At 42.9% G+C, this 19,489-nt stretch overlaps 1 protein-coding gene across 14 annotated transcripts in view; it reads left to right on the top strand.

Moving 5' to 3' along the window:
• Nucleotides 1-19,489, top strand: part of LOC126176969 (longitudinals lacking protein-like) — a 316,573-nt gene that overhangs the window by 94,395 nt on the left and 202,689 nt on the right. For 3 of the 14 annotated variants that reach the window (XM_049924179.1, XM_049924175.1, XM_049924177.1), the window contains exon 5: nucleotides 1,985-2,161. The exons of the other annotated variants lie outside the window; for them this stretch is intronic. In XM_049924179.1, coding sequence (XP_049780136.1) covers nucleotides 1,985-2,161 — 177 coding nt within the window. The remainder of the gene's footprint in view (nucleotides 1-1,984; nucleotides 2,162-19,489) is intronic. 14 annotated transcript variants of the gene reach the window in all.

Genomic DNA, 19,489 nt, shown 5'->3' with positions numbered 1-19,489 from the left:
CTGAAATAGCACCTCAGCATTATTTATTTAAGATACTCTGGGCATGCCATAAATTGCGTATTTGTCTTTATAGCTTACTAGATGTGAATGAAGGTCTAGTGGATGAGGTTTCAGAGAGGAAAAGATATTCTACCACTGTGAAACCTATGATAATGGTATAATAGCTTGTTCGAAATAATTAAATTATTATGTATGCACATTTGTTTGTTGTAAGATTATGTATCATTTTAATAGCTATTTATTATAAGTGAAATTGTGAAAGTGATAATAATCATGCAACTGCAGCTCAATAATAGTTTTGTTGCAGAATGTGCCTACATTTAAAGCACATTTTAATATAAATTCATTGAAATGTATTAAATTTAGGACTAATTGCGAATCATTTGGGAAGGACAGAGTAGCTCCTTCCTCATATATCTAGCCTTCAACAAAGCCAGTGAATTGAACAGCAGTGTCTAGAATAGAGACACAGCAGTAGAATTCCTCCACTTACCTGAAATAGTACGTCAGCATTATTTATTTAAGATACTCTGGGCATGCCATGAAATTGCATATTTGTCTTTATAGCTTACTAGATGTGAATGAAGGTCTAGTGGATGAGGTTTCAGAGAGGAAAAGATATTCTACCACTGTGAAACCTATGATAACAGTATAATAGCTTGTCCAACATAATTAAATTATTATGCATGCACATTTGTTTGTGGTGAGATTATGTATCATTTTAATAGCTATTTATTATAAGTGAATTTGTGAAAGTGATAATAATCATGCAACTGCAGCTCAATAATAGTTTTGTTGCAGAATGTGCCTACATTTAAAGCACATTTTAACATAAATTCATTGAAATGTATTAAATTTAGGACTAATTGTGAATCATTTGGGAAGGACAGAGTAGCTCCTTCCTCATATATCTAGCCTTCAACAAAGCCAGTGAATTGGACAGCAGTGTCTAGAATAGAGACACAGCAGTAGAATTCCTCCACTTACCTGAAATAGTACGTCAGCATTATTTATTTAAGATACTCTGGGCATGCCATGAAATTGCATATTTGTCTTTATAGCTTACTAGATGTGAATGAAGGTCTAGTGGATGAGGTTTCAGAGAGGAAAAGATATTCCACCACTGTGAAACCTATGATAACAGTATAATGGCTTGTCCAAAATAATTAAATTATTATGCATGCACATTTGTTTGTTGTAAGATTATGTATCATTTTAATAGCTATTTATTATAAATGAGGCAGGTTATAAAGTTGTTGGCTTCTTGGGAGAAGAAATTCCTGGCCACCATGATGTATTGTGTATGTGTTATTAAACTGATCTGAAGTGTGCTGTACATGTGAATATACCTGTTTTACCATCTAAATTGTGTGAAACATAAAAATAAAATACTTGGCTATCGCTGTGAGAAATGAAATAAATATCACTCATGTACAAAAATGTGCAGTATTATGGAAGCAAATTATTATATATATATATATATATATATATATATATATATATATATATATATATATATATATATATATATATATATTTTTTTTTTTTTTTTTTTTTTTTTTTTTAATACACTACAGACTCAGACAGGCGTACAGCAAAGGCTTGCTGGAATCTTATGTTAAAGTTGTGTGGATGTTGAGAATTGTTTTGTTATTTAACCTGATCTGGAGACTATGAGCATTGATAGTATTACTAATCTAGTGATCCACATTTTGTATTGTTTTTTTCTGCCTGAGCTCATTGTTTTACATTGATCAAAATGTTGAAATGTTGTTTGTTCTCTCTATGTAGTGAATGAGGCCCCCCCCACCCCCTGATCCCTATGCCACACTGACAACATTGCATCTAGCTTTGATTTATTTTTGTGGTCATCTTGTGCGCAGTGAAGTGTATATAGTTACCGAGAATCAGTTATGTAAAATAGATGTCTGAAATGTACTGCATGTTTTTAATTCTAATTTCTATGTTTATGTGATGTTTTCAGGCATAACACAAGATTTAAATGACTTTCCTTCAGTTTTGGCTTCACGCAGATTGCCTTTCTCGGATACTGTGCGTGAATTTCCAGCTTCTCACTCTGTTTGTGAAGGTGATATAGATTCATTTTCATATTTGTCACCAGACTTCAGTAATCAGAGCCATCAAGAAGCCCCATATCAAAGTAAGCACTGGACATTTTACTGTTTGGACTTCGACCTTTTTTGTCCCATACACAACAAAATATTCAGGGGACCTTGTAGCCCTCAGTTTAAAATAATTGCATTTTTTAAGTACTAAATGCTAGTATTGTAGTTCTTAAGAGTTTTGAGTATTTGTTGCAAGCAGTAATTTCAATTAAAGTATGAATGTTTTATAAAGACTACACATGTTTTCATTGCAGATAATGGGTGAGTATGAGACCACTATTTTTAATCATCATAAAATGGAGTTTCATAATGGAATAATGCAGTAATGGTAGAAACTGGTTTAAACATATACAGTAAATGTGAATATACACACAAATTAAAGGTGGCACGAATGTTAGATTTTTGGCATCAGTGTATTTCATACAGTAAAATAGCGGGAAGAGTTTTAGGAACAAGTCTGTTGTAGCAGTTAAGTAGTAAAAGGTACCCAACATCCCTGATCAGTGAAAACACATCAGGGGGAACAGTGCTCAAAACTAAAATTCTGATATCACATGAAAACCAAAAAGGTAGTAGTTGTAGAAAGAGAGTGGTAAAGAAGTCAGTAATAATGAAAGGACAGACTGAAATTAGAGGCAAAGATCAGGTAAATATGGGATAAATGAAGAAACCTGTGAAGCAGATAACAATCAAAGGGGAAAAAAAAGAATAGCTGTTAAATGCATAAGAAAGATCAAATGGAAATTTAGTAAATAAATAAATGTGCAGTTGAAAGATGCTGCAGTACTGAGTTACGATAAAAATTGAATGGAAGTAGGCAAGAAGATTAATTAGTTTTTAAGTTGAAATTGGGTGAGATGAAGGAAACTATACAATACTGTAAACCAAGTTTCCTTTGAGGAAGAATTCAAGTTACTCACAGTATTTTTTATGTCATTTAAGGTGCAAGTAATAATGTATGTACTTCATATTTAACTAAATAGGAAACAAGAAGCCATGCTGACAGCTCCATCAATTTGCATTACAAATAGTGAAGATGTTGCTCCTTTGATGTATTAGCTTTGAGATAAGTGACAGTTCTGAAACAAACTTAGGGTATCTGCAATGTTATATTTGGCTTGGATTCAGATGAATCCCAGCTCTTACAGATAGTATTGTCTCTGTGTAGGTTTGAAAATCCCTGAAGATATAAGTAGCTTTAGTATTTGCACAGGTGCGATGATGCTACTTCACTGCACAATCGGTATGGATACTTCATGAGCCGACAGTGGCCCCATAACAGTTGGGTAACGGAACCCCATGAGAGGAAACAAACTCACCTAGTGATTCGATGTATGGGAAGCAGAGACTCCGAACCCACAGAAAGACGTCACATGGTTGGTGCACACTGCTAACCGTAAAGCACTTGGCACAACACACGTCTCTATATGCTACTTAAAGTCTGCAGTGACTAAACTCCAAGTAAGCACTGGCCCACCTGGCCGACTGCTGCCCGCAGATAAACACCTCCTTCTGCGGGTCTATCCATGGCACGAGCTGTGTGTATCCTCCACACTATTCCATTCCACTACCCTCACCAACAGCCTGTCTGCCTCCAATGTGATGTCCACAGGTGGGGTTACTAAATTACCCCCTGCCCCCCACATCCCAAAAAAAAAGGCCACACAGGGCTAAAAAGGACCAAACTTGGGTTGCAATCTCTGGCGCAGAACTGGAGAGGCCTCAGGAGAACCTGAAATTGAATCAACCACCAAAGAAGGCAATGTGCCTGGTGATAGATACATGGGAATGGCAGAAACGCACAGAGGTTGCAACAGTGGGTGTCCACCGGCAACAGTACAGGTGATACCACCTCCGTTGGTGCAGGGTGGGTGGATCAAAATCCATTGAGCTGCCCATTGACAGGGTTAGTATGGGCCTCACTGGGGATGCTGCTGCTCCAGATGACAGGAGGGCAGTGGAGCACAGGAAGGGATGGCAGTGGGGAAACATGCTGTTGCAGTTGGGAGCCATTACCTGCAACAACATCATGACCCAACCTGCTGCCCAGGGCAGACCAGCAATGGCTGATTTGCGTTACAGGTCAGCTGCTTCCTACCAACGTCCATCACAAGCAACGGCTGACTCTTGTACTCACCATGACACCCTGATGCTGGCAGAAAGACTGGCCCTAAGATGTAGCCCGGGGAGATGGGCACTCCGCAGTGCAGTAGTTTGTGACTCGTGCAACAAATCCAGGGCACCCTGCAGCTGGTGCCCTTGCAAACATTCTGCCGGGTGGCACCTGTTTCCTGGAATTTCTCAACAATGCATTGTCACCTGGATATCTTCATTTAGGTCTTAAATGTATGCATGAAGTGCTCCAACTCTGAGTTAGAAGCCAGGCGACACAGAGCGGTAGTCAGATGCTGCATACCACTGCAAACACAAAAGTCCTCAAACTCCCATAATACATAGTGGCAGCTGTTGTCAGATACCAATATCCTGCGAAATCCCTCAGTGGCAAAAATAACCGACGACGCCTGAACCGTGGCAGTCAACAACATGGAGGACAACTTGACAAAGTATGGGAAAATGGGATAATACCTTGACCACGAACAACCACATGTGCCCATAAAGGGGTTGGAAAAATCAAAGTGCACCCTGCCCCAAGGGTGATCTTGGACTGGCCAAGGAGAGAATTGACACAGCAATGCAGCCTGATTATTTTCACAAGCCATGCAAGAATGCACCAGATGTTTGATATTGCACGATGCATGCAGCATCTGGAGTATACAAGGATGAAATGCTGTGGGAACTACTTCATGACAGCATTGTTACTCTGTGGCAAGCGTAAGAGATCCCTCTGTACAATGTTAAGCCGATCACATAGAAGGAAAAACATACACCACGCCTGCTCTACACCTGAAGAGATGTGCTGGAAGGTCAGCAGCTATAGCGATCATGATTTCACATGCGTCAATGGAAAGTCCAACCGGGCTTGCTGCAAGACATCACCCAGCACAAACAGAAAAGAGCCTCCTGCCGATCAAACTCTGAATCAGACCCCACCGGTAGTGCAATAGCGCACCAGCATTGGCATGCTGGGTAATGGAGCAGTAATAAATATTATAAAAATAGTTGCAAGTGGGTCCACTACTGCAACCAGTGGGCAAGGCTATCCAGCAGCTTGGAACAAGGGCAAAATAAGGGAACCAATGGCTTGGGGTTGGTAACGAGGAGATATGCATCTTTGATATGTAAGCAATGGGCTGTTTGATGCCGTTCGGATTCCACTGGGACAGGATGGCACCAATGCCGTACTGGGACATGTCAGAGCCCAGAGTTAAAGGTTTACCCAGCATAAAGGAAGACAGACAGAAGTTAGAGCACAAATGCTACTTGAGAGACTGAAAATCCTGTTGACAATCGGCAGACGAGAAAAACTTAATGGTCTTCTGGTGTAGCCAGTTAAGAGGTGGCAGAAGTGCGTAGCCTGGGGATTGATTGGAGCATAATACGAAATCTTGCGCTAAAAAAGGCTGGAGCTCCTTCAGGTTCTTGGGCTGTAGGTTGACAATGGCCTTGATGTAATCATCAGTGAGGACCAGGGTGATTTTTACTAAGTACATAAACCAACAAATGTGCCTTCATGCAGAGAAAACTGAACTTCTGCAGCTTGCAGCAGAGGGCATTCTCCAGGAGGCATTGAAAAACTGACTGGTTTCGTAAATGCTCCTTCTGAGTATGGCCCATTACCTGAATGTCATCAAGGTATTTGATGCAACATGGAATGCCCTGAATCATCTGCTACAAATACAGGGTGTACATAAAGTCCGGGAACACTTTCCATTATATATTGCACAAGAACTAAACATTGTACAGATATCATACATATTGCATTTTGAAGAGAAACTCTGAAAGTTTTTTTTTACGAACATTCAATACGTGAACCATGAGTGACCGGGCAGACGTCAGTAGGATGATTGAATTCTTGCCATACCTGTCCCAGCATGGCATCGTCAACTGTGGCGGTCGCTTCCCATAATCTCTACCGGAGTTCTGCTACATCATGTGGTAGAGGCGGTACATATACCAGATCTTTAATGTGTTCCCACAGAAAAAGTCACACGGAGTGAGATCTGGTGATCGGGCAGGCCATTTCATGAAACAGCTGTCCCCTTCTGTAGCACAGCCATGTTTGCGACTAGCACTGACTATTGGAAAATTACCAAACTACGTTGTGGCGGTATACATAAAAAAAAGCTTTCAGGTTTCTCTTCATAATGACACATGTATGATATATGTACACTGTTTCATTCTTGTGCAATAAACAATTGAAAGTGTTGCCAGACTTTATGTACAACCTGTACTGTTGGTAAATTCCCAGTGCAGATGAGATTCTAAAAGGCAAGCAGCTAAACTGATAAAGCCCAAAGGGGATATTGAGGACCAGGAAAATCAGAAACTGCATCCAATGTCAGCTGCAGGTGAGCACCACACAAGTTAATGTGGGAAAAATACTGACCTTCCGACAACATTGCCAAAAACTCTGCCTGCCACACACATTGCACATTGACCATCTGCTTAAAATCACTGCAAAGGTGCATGGTGCCATCGAGCTTATAAATCCCCATCAGAGGGGTGGCCCACTGACTCAACGAAATAGGAGAAATGACACACTGACCCTGCCAATGCTGGAACTCAACCATTACCTTGATGTGCATAGTGAAGGGAATGGGACGAGGGTGACAAAATTTATGTACTGCCAATCGCTTAAGAGAAACGTGCCTCGAAATGTCCTGGTCAGCCCAAGGTATTTCAAGCAGTGGGCTATAGGACAACAATAACAAGTCAGAATTGTGAAAAGGAATGGACTGACACTAAATGCACTTTGTCAGTGATCTGGAAGCAAAAAATAGAAAATGCATTGAGCCCAAAGATATTCTGTGCCAGTGGTGAATTGACCACTAAAAAGATGAGTTGCTGTTTCACACTCTTGTAATGCGTGGAGATGGAGAATTGCCCCTGCAAAGGAATTCCCTGTGTACTATAAGACACAACCGGATGGAGGAGGTGTTGCAACTGGAGGCACCCCAAGATCCTGTGCATATTTATGTTAATATGCTGAATGTTGCTACTGTGTCTACCTGAAATTAAACTGGCCACACATCCATTACCAACATCAGCAAAATATGCCAGAGTTACATGTGTGGGACATTGGTGGCAGTGCCAGAGTCAAGTAGAAACATCAGAACGTCTGACAACTGAGTTATGGCCCATCAACTGTCACAAACAATTGCAAAATGTCATATCACCACCATACCTTAGACGTAACCTCCACATGCGGGCAGTCACCTCGAACGTGCAGCAAATGACAATCAGGGAGGACTGCTGTCTTACCCAACGAATGGAAGGAGAATGACACTGAGGACCCAAGAAACATCACTGGCAGGAATTATGATGTGCGAACCTGCTGAGCTAAGCACAGGCAAGGATGGGCAGCACTGCAATGCCACTGCACAGGCATCATTAACGGCAGCAACACATGGTGACTTAGCCTGAGGCAAGACCAGCAGGGGTATCCCTTGGGACACTGGGGGCTGTTTACCATGCAAACCCAATTGAGCCGCCTGCCAATTATCAGAAAGGATGCCCACTGCTGTACAGTCATGAAATTCTGCAAGTTGGGCAACTGCTGTACAGTCATGCAGTTCTGCGAGTTGGGAAACATTGGGTAAAGATGGGTCAGGCAAGGTCAGTGCTGTACTCTGAACCTCACGATCAGGAGATAACCTGACAATCACTTCTCAAATTAGTGAGTCTGCATAAGAGGTAGCATATTGGGGACACCCAAAACTACACTTGCTTGGAGTCTCTGCAAATCGGTGATCCAGGCCACACACGACTGCGCTGGGCACTTATGGTGCTGGTTAAACTGTAACTGTGCTGCCACCACATGGGTTTGATGTCCACAATACAGCACAGGTAAATGACAAAGCTTATCAATGGGAAGTTTCCCGTACGCAGTGGAGGGCTTCAGATTTTGGACAACTTCGTGTAAACCTGTGCTTCTGGACAGCAAGGCAACCTTATCAACTGGGTCAACAATACGTCTTAGCTGGAAGTGCAGCAAGAATTGGCTCAGTTAATTTTCCCACCTTTCAGTCAACTCATGAAAACTGGCAAACAGCTTTATAGGTGGTAGAAGTGGCACAGAAAACAGAACTGTGGGTGCCTGCTCCTCAACAGAAAGGCAAGGGCACAAAGCAAGTTCGCATTCTGGTTAATCAGCACCTGCATGTACACCTGTCGCTGCTTCTTCTTCTTCTTCTTCTTATTCTGTTAGGCACAACTGACCGTGCCAGCATTGCAGAAATGCTTTGTCCATGGTGGCCCAAATGAACACAAGGAAAAGGGGAAAGACATTGGCATTTTACTATTAACACAGGTATGAAGCAGGTGAAAATGCTGCTTCACTGCACGGTCAGCACAGATGCTTCATGGGCTGACAGTGGTTCAGTGATGATAGCTGAGGAGCAAAACCACATGAGAGGGAAACAAACTCACCACAGGAATCAGTCTACGGGAAGCAGAGAGTATGAACCCACATAGGCAATCACGGAAAGAACCCAGCACCATCTGGTGTGGACACCTGATGGCTAAACACTTGTCACAACAGGCAAGATGAGGTCCACAGTGGTTGAACTCCAAGTAAGCCCTAGCCTGCTCATCCTGCTGCTGATTACAGGTAAAGGTCTTCCGCCAGCAGGTGTGCCCAAACCACGTGTAATGTGGGTGCCCTCCATGGCAGGTTTCCACACTATCCCCCTGCACTATCCACACCAACTCATCTGCTTCCATCATGATGTCTGCTGGTGGAGATAATAAAGTGGCCATTGCTCTGTTAAGCAGAGTTGGAGTTTGTGTTGCATTGGTGTTGTGGGCTCATCTATGAAGGCATATCATCATCTGAGTTATGCATGTGCACCATCAATACTCTCACAGATTTAACTCATTAGATGTAACATTGCACATGCTACTTCTTCCATCATAACTCATTTCCATATAATAATTTATTTTGCCTTTGAGATTTCATCATTTAGCAATCAATGTAGGAACTTGTTTATGGTAGAGGACTCCAGCACCATTACCCCTTTCAATTATTGAACAAACACAAGGATGGCTGACATAGTGTTTAGCGTATCTGAGATTGTATAACAGTTAATATTCTTAGATGCCAGGAAGGCATCTGGCCCAGATAGTATCCTCATAAGATTTTATGTAGACTATGCTACAAATATAGCACCATTCTTATCCATCATCTATCAGCTCATCTGCTGAAACCAGCATGGTTTCAGGAAGCAGTGGCCATGCGAGACACAGCTGGCCCTCTTTGTGCATGATACACAACAGGCTCTAGATACTGGCTCTCAGGTTGATGCCATATTCATCGACTTTCGAAAGGCATTCAACTCAGTTCCGCACTGTCACTTGCTCCAAAAAGTGCACGTTTACGGTTTATCCTATGACATATGCAGTTGGATAGAAAGTTTTCTAACAGTCAGACAGCCATATGTCATCCTGAATGGGGAGACTTGAACAGAAACAAGTGTAACATCAGGTGTGACCCATGGCAGTCTACAGGAAAGTAGTATCACATGAAAGTTGTGAACAAATCAATGACGATTTGCAGAAAATAAATGTGTGGTGTAATGACTGGCAGTTATCTCTCAATATTAGTAAGTGTAACGTATTGTGTATAACAAAGCAAAAATCCCCGTTAATGTACGAGTATAAAATAAATGCCCAGTCTTTTGAAGCGGTAGCATCCGTCAAGTATCTGGATGCGACTATTCGAAATGATGTCAAATGAAATGATCAGATTACCCAAGTAATAGGTCAGGTGAACTCTAGATTGCGGTTTATTGGTAGAATCCTGAAGTAATGTAGTCCTTCGACAAAAGAAATTGCTTACAATACTTTAGTTTGTCCAGTCTTAGACTATTGTTCATCTGTATGGGACCCTTACCAGTTGGTCTGATTCAAGAGATTGAGAAGGTCCAAAGAAGAGCAGCAAGATTCATGACTGGTCCATTTAGCCATCACAAGAGCATTACAAATCTCATAGAAAATTTGAAGTGGGACATACTTGCAGATAGATGACGCGCTAAACGGAAGGGGCTGCTCACTAAATTCCAAAATCAGATCTTTGCTGAGGATGTAGGGCATATATTATTACCACCAACTTTCAAATCACACAGAGATCACCATTGAAAGATAAGGGAAATTAGATCTCGTACTGAGGCATTCAGGCGGTCGTTTTTCCCTCGCGCGATCCGCAAGTGGAACGGGGAGGGGGGGGTATTACTTTGGTATGAATAGTGCCCTCTGCCACACACCACTTGGTGGCTTGTGGAGTATGTATGTAGATGTAGATGCAGAACTTAACACATGATATTCAATGGCAGTCTCAAGTAAGAAGTCTGGTAAATAAAAATGGCACAGATTCTGATGCAGTGTTCTAGTACGAACAACATTATCTTGGATACTGTGTTGTTACAGGGTTTTAATCATTCTCAATTTCCTGTCACAGCTGTAGTCCCAGCAAATTTGTTACAGAAGGACTGTGACTGGTAAGCTGATGATATTAACTCTGGTTGTTATTGATGTGATCCATTGTGAACTAATTGATGTTTGAGATGAAATTATTTTCCATTACTTGAGCTGAAGTACTTGAAGTACTTTGGTTATGCTTTCATCATCTACATCTTGTATGTAGTGTAGTTATAAACAATCTGGAAAGCCTGTAAGGTTGTTGCAGGGTAGGTTGTGCTGAGAAATAATTGTTAAGAAAAAAATTTGATACATAGCACTTTTTCCTATTTAATTAGCATTGAAGTTGACCTGAGACTCAGGTCGCACCTGATGAAGGTCTCGAGCTACGTGACCGAAATATCGTGCAAGACGCTGATATCTGGCAGAACACCCGACAACCCAAGATGTCATTAGATCGCCGGGAAAGCCTGAAGAGTTACAGCATTGAAGTTAGTCAATGAGGCCATTGCGTTCAAAGAATCGAGCAGCCCACGAGAGATGGTGTCACCAGACATGTTCTTTGTTTGCTATTTTACAACCAAACAAGGGACGCTATCATCTACACTATGAGAACAACTGACACTAATTGCATCTGGTAGGCTGTGTAAATTTGCACATGCAATGGCCTGATTGCCTAACTTCAATGTTAGTTAACTCAAAAATGAGGCAAGATATCAAATTTTTTCTTAACAGTTATTTCTCAGCACAACTTACCCTACAGCACCCGTACAAGCTTTTCAGACTGTTTCTGACCACCCTGTATATTGTCTCTGCAAAGCCTGTTATCATAGCATGTGTCATCATTGAATCAATGAGAAATATACCAGGGATACTAGAAGTGAATTTCCAGAGGTGGTCTGGACTGCATGAGGAAGGCATATGAACACACACTACTGTGCATGCTGCAGAGGTGCCCTCATGCTGATGACAAAGTTGGTGTGCCCACACACTAGCAGGGACCTTTTCATGTACAATGACAGTGGTGGTGTGATTTATCCTTGTGTCATACATAGCTTATTTGTATATGACATTGTTTGAGTGTACACCTTTATTCGTAATTTTAATAACTCTTTTTGTTGTCTTTATGTGATTGCTGAAAGTGCCATCCACATTTAAATTACCTCCCGACTAATTGCTGGTGGCTTGCTTAACGTTTTGCCTCATTTAAATTTTAGAATTTTAACTGGTTTTCCTTCTGAGTAACTTTTATAACATTGTGTTGTATAAATATTATAAACTGCGCAATATACCACATACATTTTGCAACTATTCTGTGAATAAGTTGATTAATTTAAAAAAAAAAAATTATCTTGCTTTTAGCACTTATCACACCTATGTCAGGCTGATCCAACTTCTAACAAAATCAATCTTGTGCAGATTAACAGATGTAGTCCTTCAATGTCTAATGCCTCAAATGCACGAGATTCATGAATGTTGTGATGGTTACTACCAACTTGGTGTTAATATTCGCTGTGCAGAGAATTGAATCTTGTGCATATGCTACAACAAGCTATTAAAATATTGTAGGAAAAAATAATATACTCTTCTGCACCACTTAGAGCAACTTGAATCACTCTTTCAACCTCTTTAACATTCAGAAAGGAACATCCAGGCTGAAATAATGACAATATTATGAAAAAGATGGATTGTTACACACCATATAGTGGAGATATTGAGTCACAGACAGCCACATTGGTAAACAAGTAAGTTTTCAGCCAAAAGGCCTTCTTCTGAAGTAGACAAAGTAAACACACATTCCTGCAAACATCACACACACACACACACACACACACACACACACACACACACACACACACATGACCGCAGACTGTGAGAAACAGCACATAATAGGAGAAGCAATCTGAGTTGTGGGGGCTGGGATGATTAGGGGAGGGCAAGGGGATGGTAAAGGTGAAGAGAGAATAGGGTAGCTAGTTGCAGACGTAGGATAGGTGTGGGGCAGGGTGTCAGAAAAGGAGAGGAATAAAAAGAATGTGGGTGCATTGGTGGAATTGTGTAGTGAGGAAAGGGTATAGGTGAGTGATGGACTGTGAGTAATGAAGGTTGAGGCCAGGAGAGTTCTAGGAGCATAGGATAGATTGCAGGGTGAGTTCCTAACTGTGCAGTTCAGAAAAGCTGGTGTTGGTGGGAAGCATACAGATGATGCAGCCTGTGAAGCAGTCACTGAAATAGAGAACGGTGTGGTGGGCAGCATGCTCAGCAACTGGGTGGTTGAGCTGTTTCTTGGCCACAGTTTATAGATGGCCATTCATACAGACAGGCAGCACAGAGTTTGCAGCTTAGCATGTAGCTCACACCACTGCTTTCACAGGTAGCCCTGCCTTTGATGGGCTAGGTGATGCTTGTGACAGGACTGGAGTAGATGGAGGTGATGGTGGGAGGATATATGGGATGGGTCTTGGGTCTAGGTCTGTTACAGGGATGTAAGCCATGAGGCAAGGGGTTGGTAGCAGGGGTGGCATAAGGATGGATGAGGATGTTCTGGAAACCCTGGCAGAGAATGTGTTTCAGTTGATTGAGTCATGAGTTTTACTGACTTTTGAGGGGAGTGCTCCTTTGTGGCCAGACGGTGGGCTGCTCTCATAGACCAACACCATCAGCCTATTAACTACAATACCCTCCTACATAGAAGACACCAACAATTTCCTCCACTGAATCTACACAGCTCCTGTAGCTTTACCTCGTAGTGTTCTATTTGTTACCTATGATGCCTGTTCCTTTTACAGTAATATCCATAATGCCCATGATCTTGCCACTATTGAACAGTACATATTCCAGTGCCTGACAGGTTCCAGACCTACAGCTTCTTTCATGGTCACCATGACCAACTATATCCTCAACCAAAATTACTGCACCTTTTAAAGCACCACCTAAAAACAAATCCATGGTACAGCAGTGGGCACCCACATGTCACCATCCTATGCCAACCTATTCATGGATGTCTAGAGGAATCCTTCCTAACCACCAGGAATCTAAACCCCTCACATGGTTCAGATTCACTGATAACATCTTCCTGATCTGGATCAATAGTGAGGAAATGCTATCCACATTCCTCCAGAATCTCAACACCTTCACCTGGTCCTTCTTAAACAAACAAGCCACCCTCCTCGATGTTGATCTCCACCTCAAAAATGGCTAAATCGGTACCTCTGTCCATATCAGATCTACCAACCACCAGCAATACCTCCATTTTGACAGCTGCCACACATTCCTTACCAATAAGTTCCTCCCCTACAACCTAGCCACCTGTATCTGTTGCATCTATAGTGATGAACAGTCCTCTTGAAATATACCAAGGGTCTCACAGAGGCATTCACAGAACAAAATTACCCCTTCAACCTTATACAATGTGGAGGCTGGCCGTGTGGCATCGCCCGCTTTGCCTGTGGGTGGACAAGTGGCTGCTCCTTCAGCAAGGTCCGAGCAGGCACACGGGGGGAGGGGTTTATTAGTTATTGGGAGCTCCAATGTTAGGCGGGTGATGGAGCCCCTTAGGGAAATAGCGGGAAGGTTGGGAAAGAAGGCCAGAGTTCACTCTGTCTGCTTGCCGGGGGGTCTCATCCGAGTTGTGGAGGAGGCCCTACCGGCGGCGATAGAGAGCACTGGGTGCACCCGACTGCAAATTGTTGTTCATGTCGGCACCAATGACTCCTGCCGTCTGGGCTCAGAGGTCATCCTCAGTTCGTACAGGCGGTTGGCGGAATTGGTGAAGGCGGAAAGCCTCGCTCGCGGGGTGAAATCAGAGCTAACTATTTGTAGCATCGTTCCCAGAACCGATCACGGTCCTCTGGTTTGGAGCCGAGTGGAAGGCTTAAACCAGAGGCTCAGACGATTCTGCGGAGATCTGGGGTGCAAATTTCTCGACCTCCGCTATCGGGTGGAGAAATGGAGGGTCCCCCTGAATAGGTCAGGCGTGCACTACACGCCGGAAGCGGCTACAAGGGTAGCGGAGTACGTGTGGAGTGCACATGGGGGTTTTTTAGGTTAGAGAATCCCCTCCCTAGGCCCGACAAGACGCCTCCTGAGATGCGGCAAGGTAGGAGTAGGCAAAATGCAACAGGGAATAACAATATTAATGTGCTAATAGTAAACTGCAGGAGCGTCTACAGAAAGGTCCCAGAACTGCTCTCATTAATAAACGGTCACAACGCCCATATAGTACTAGGGACAGAAAGTTGGCTGAAACCAGATGTAAACAGTAATGAAATCCTAAACTCAGATTGGAATGTATACCGCAGAGACAGGCTGGACAGTGAAGGGGGAGGCGTGTTTATAGCGATAAGAAGTGCAATAGTATCGAAGGAAATTGACGGAGATCCGAAATGTGAAATGATTTGGGTGAAGGTCACGGTTAAAGCAGGCTCAGACATGGTAATTGGATGTCTCTGTAGGCCCCCTGGCTCAGCAGCTGTTGTGGCTGAGCACCTGAAGGATAATTTGGAAAGTATTTCGAGTAGATTTCCCCACCATGTTATAGTTCTGGGTGGAGATTTTAATTTGCCGGATATAGACTGGGAGACTCAGACGTTCATAACGGGTGGCAGGGACAAAGAATCCAGTGAAATTTTTTTTAAGTGCTTTATCTGAAAACTACCCTGAGCAGTTAAACAGAGAACCGACTCGTGGCGATAACATATTAGACCTTCTGGTGACAAACAGACCCGAACTATTTGAAAAAGTTAACGCAGAACAGGGAATCAGCGATCATAAAGCGGTTACGGCATTGATGATTTCAGCCATAAATAGGAATATTAAAAAGGGTAGGAAGATTTTTCTGTTTAGAAAAAGTGACAAAAAGCAGATTTCAGAGTACCTGTTGGCTCAACACAAAAGTTTTGTCTCAAGTACAGATAGTGTTGAGGATCAGTGGACAAAGTTCAAAACCGTCGTACATTATGCGTTAGATGAGTACGTGCCAAGCAATATCGTAAGAGATGGAAAAGAGCCACCGTGGTACAACAACCGAGTTAGAAAACTGCTGCAGAAGCAAAGGGAACTTCACAGCAAACATAAACATAGCCAAAGCCTTGCAGACAAACAAAAATTACGCGAAGCGAAATGTAGTGTGAGGAGGGCTATGCGAGAGGCGTTCAATGAATTCGAAAGTAAATTTCTATGTACTGACTTGGCAGAAAATCCTAAGAAATTTTGGTCTTATGTCAAAGCGGTAGGTGGATCAAAACAAAATGTCCAGACACTCTGTGACCAAAATGGTACTGAAACAGAGGATGACAGACTAAAGGCCGAAATACTAAATGTCTTTTTCCAAAGTTGTTTCACAGAGGAAGATTGCACTGTAGTTCCTTCTCTAGATTGTCGCACAGATGACAAAATGGTAGATATCGAAATAGACGACAGAGGGATAGAGAAACAATTAAAATCGCTCAAAAGAGGAAAGGCCTCTGGACCTGATGGGATACCAGTTCAATTTTACACAGAGTACGCGAAGGAACTTGCCCCCCTTCTTGCAGCGGTGTACCGTAGGTCTCTAGAAGAGCATAGCGTTCCAAAGGATTGGAAAAGGGCAAAGGTCATCCCCGTTTTCAAGAAGGGATGTCGAACAGATGTGCAGAACTATAGACCTATATCTCTAACGTCGATCAGTTGTAGAATTTTGGAACACGTATTGTGTTCGAGTATAATGACTTTTCTGGAGACTAGAAATCTACTCTGTAGGAATCAGCATGGGTTTCGAAAAAGACGGTCATGTGAAACTCAGCTCGCACTATTCGTCCACGAGACTCAGAGGGCCATAGACACGGGTTCACAGGTAGATGCCGTGTTTCTTGACTTCCGCAAGGCGTTCGATACAGTTCCCCACAGTCGTTTAATGAACAAAGTAAGAGCATATGGACTATCAGACCAATTGTGTGATTGGATTGAGGAGTTCCTAGATAACAGGACGCAGCATGCCATTCTCAATGGAGAGAAGTCTTCCAAAGTAAGAGTGGTTTCAGGTGTGCCGCAGGGGAGTGTCATAGGACCGTTGCTATTCACAATATACATAAATGACCTGGTGGATGACATTGGAAGTTCACTGAGGCTTTTTGCAGATGATGCTGTGGTGTATCGAGAGGTTGTAACAATGGAAAATTGTACTGAAATGCAGGAGGATCTGCAGCGAATTGACGCATGGTGCAGGGAATGGCAATTGAATCTCAATGTAGACAAGTGTAATGTGCTGAGAATACACAGAAAGATAGATCCTTTATCATTTAGCTACAAAATAGCAGGTCAGCAACTGGAAGCAGTTAATACCATAAATTATCTGGGAGTACGCATTAGGAGTGATTTAAAATGGAATGATCATATAATGTTGATCGTCGGTAAAGCACATGCCAGACTGAGATTCATTGGAAGAATCCTAAGGAAATGCAATCCGAAAACAAAGGAAGTAGGTTACAGTACACTTGTGCGCCCACTGCTTGAATACTGCTCAGCAGTGTGGGATCCGTACCGGATAGGGTTGATAGAAGATATAGAGAAGATCCAAAGGAGAGCAGCGCGCTTCGTTACAGGATCATTTAGTAATCGCGAAAGCATTACGGAGATGATAGATAAACTCCAGTGGAAGACTCTGCAGGAGAGATGCTCAGTAGCTTGGTACGGGCTTTTGTCAAAGTTTCGAGAACATACCTTCACCGAAGAGTCAAGCAGTATATTGCTCCCTCCTACGTATATCTCGCGAAGAGACCATGAGGATAAAATCAGAGAGATTAGAGCCCACACAGAGGCATACCGACAATCCTTCTTTCCACGAACAATACGAGACTGGAATAGAAGGGAGAACCGATAGAGGTACTCAAGGTACCCTCCGCCACACACCGTCAGGTGGCTTGCGGACTATGGATGTAGATGTAGATGTAGATGTAGATACAGAAACTAATCTCCCATGCCTTATTTCTTGAGTCAACCACCACTTCCAAAAGTCCCACCATCCAGCTGCAAAGGAGAATTCCTCATGTGACTCAGTACCACCAAAGACTGGAGCAACTGAATCACTTTCTCTGCCAGGGTTTCTACTACCTCTTGTTGTGCCCTGAGATGAGGAATGCCCTACCAATTATCCTTCCTACCCCTCCCACAGTGGTATCCCACCACCCATTGCACCTACAGAGTAATCTTGTCCATCCTTACTCCACCCCTGCTCCCAACCCCTTGCCTCATGGTTCACAGTCTTATAATAGACCTAGATACAAGACCTGTCCCACATATCCTCCCACCCCCACCTACTCCAGTCCTGTCACTGGCGTCTTGTACCCAATCAAAGACAAGGCTACCTGTTAAAGCAGTGATGTGATCTAAATGCTAACCTGTAACGACTGTACTGCCTTCTATGTAGGTATGGCAACCAACAAGCTGTCTCTCTACCTGAATGGCCATTGACAAACTGTGGCCAAGAAACAGCTGGACCACCAAGTTGCTGAGCATGCTGCCCAACAAATGTTCTTCACATGTATGTGCCATCTGGATCCTTCCTACCAGCACCAGCTTTTCTAAATTATGTAGTTGGGAACTCTCTGTGCAATATATCATATGTTCTCATAAACCCCTGGCCACCAACCCTTTTCACATTCAAGCACTATACAGCCTTTTAGTCCACCAACAAACCCAGGGTGTTTTTACTTCTCTCGTCATCAACCCTCCACCCCTCACCCCTCCCTGCCCTTGCACACCATCTAACCTCTCAACTATACCTAGCTGCCCTACACACACTGCACCATGTCCCTGTATTCTTCCACAAGCGACACTTGACTGTCTCTAGCCCTGCTCTGCTATCCCTCCCTTCCCCATCCCAGCCTCCTCCATACCCCCACCACCCAGATTGCTTCTCCCATCATGCACAGTTGCTTGCAGTCTGGTCTCAGAGGCCAGAGACAGTGGTCATGTGTGTCTGTTGTCTACTTCAGAGGAAGGCCTTTTGGCTGAAATCTTACTTGTTAAGCAGTCTTCTCATTGTGGCTGTCTGCGGCTCATAATCGCCTTTACATGGTAGTAGCAATCTATCCTTTTCATAATACGGTAACATCCTGGATAGATTCTGTGGCCTTCCTCAAGCCTTTCAATTGTCACAGTCCATGTGACTACCTATCGTGATACACTTTCCCTCAGCATCATGTTATTATTTACTCTTTTTACATATACGAGGGTCACTCCAAAAGAAATGCACACTATTTTTGTAAAAATACAGTTTTCATTCTGCATGTGTGAAAGTTTTACAGTATGTAGATACATCCTTCCTGCTTGTTTTCAAACTTAGTTCAACTTGTTCCCGTGAGTGGCACCATCACAGCATGTCTCCAAGCTGGCTGCTACACTTGACGTTCATCAGAAGCAACGTGCCGTCATAGAATTCATGTGCTGTGAAAACGAGACAGTGGGAAACATCCACTAGAGGTTGAAAAAGGTGTATGGAGATGCTGATGTTGGTTGTAGTATAGTTAGTCGGTGGGAAAGCAGGTTACTTGACGAAAGCGGGCATAGCAATATTGAGGATTGTCCTCACAGTGGCAGGTCTCATACTGCACACACTACAGACAATGTGCAGAGTTAACGAATTAGTGACTGCTGACAGACGCATCACAGTGAACGAATTTTCACGCTACGTTGGGATAGGGGAAGGAAGTGTTTGCAGAATACAGAAAGTGTTGGAGTTAAAAAAGGTTTGTGCCAGGTGGGTTCCCAGGATGTTGACAGTGGCTCACAAAGAAACAAGAAAAACGGTGTGCAGCGAACTTTTGGAACACTACGAGAATGGTGGAGAT

The sequence above is a fragment of the Schistocerca cancellata genome, chromosome 3 (genome assembly GCF_023864275.1).
Source record: "Schistocerca cancellata isolate TAMUIC-IGC-003103 chromosome 3, iqSchCanc2.1, whole genome shotgun sequence".
In the NCBI taxonomy this organism is placed as follows: domain Eukaryota; kingdom Metazoa; phylum Arthropoda; class Insecta; order Orthoptera; family Acrididae; genus Schistocerca; species Schistocerca cancellata.
Note: the sequence above shows the minus strand (reverse complement) of the source record. Positions and strands in the feature narration are given on the sequence as shown.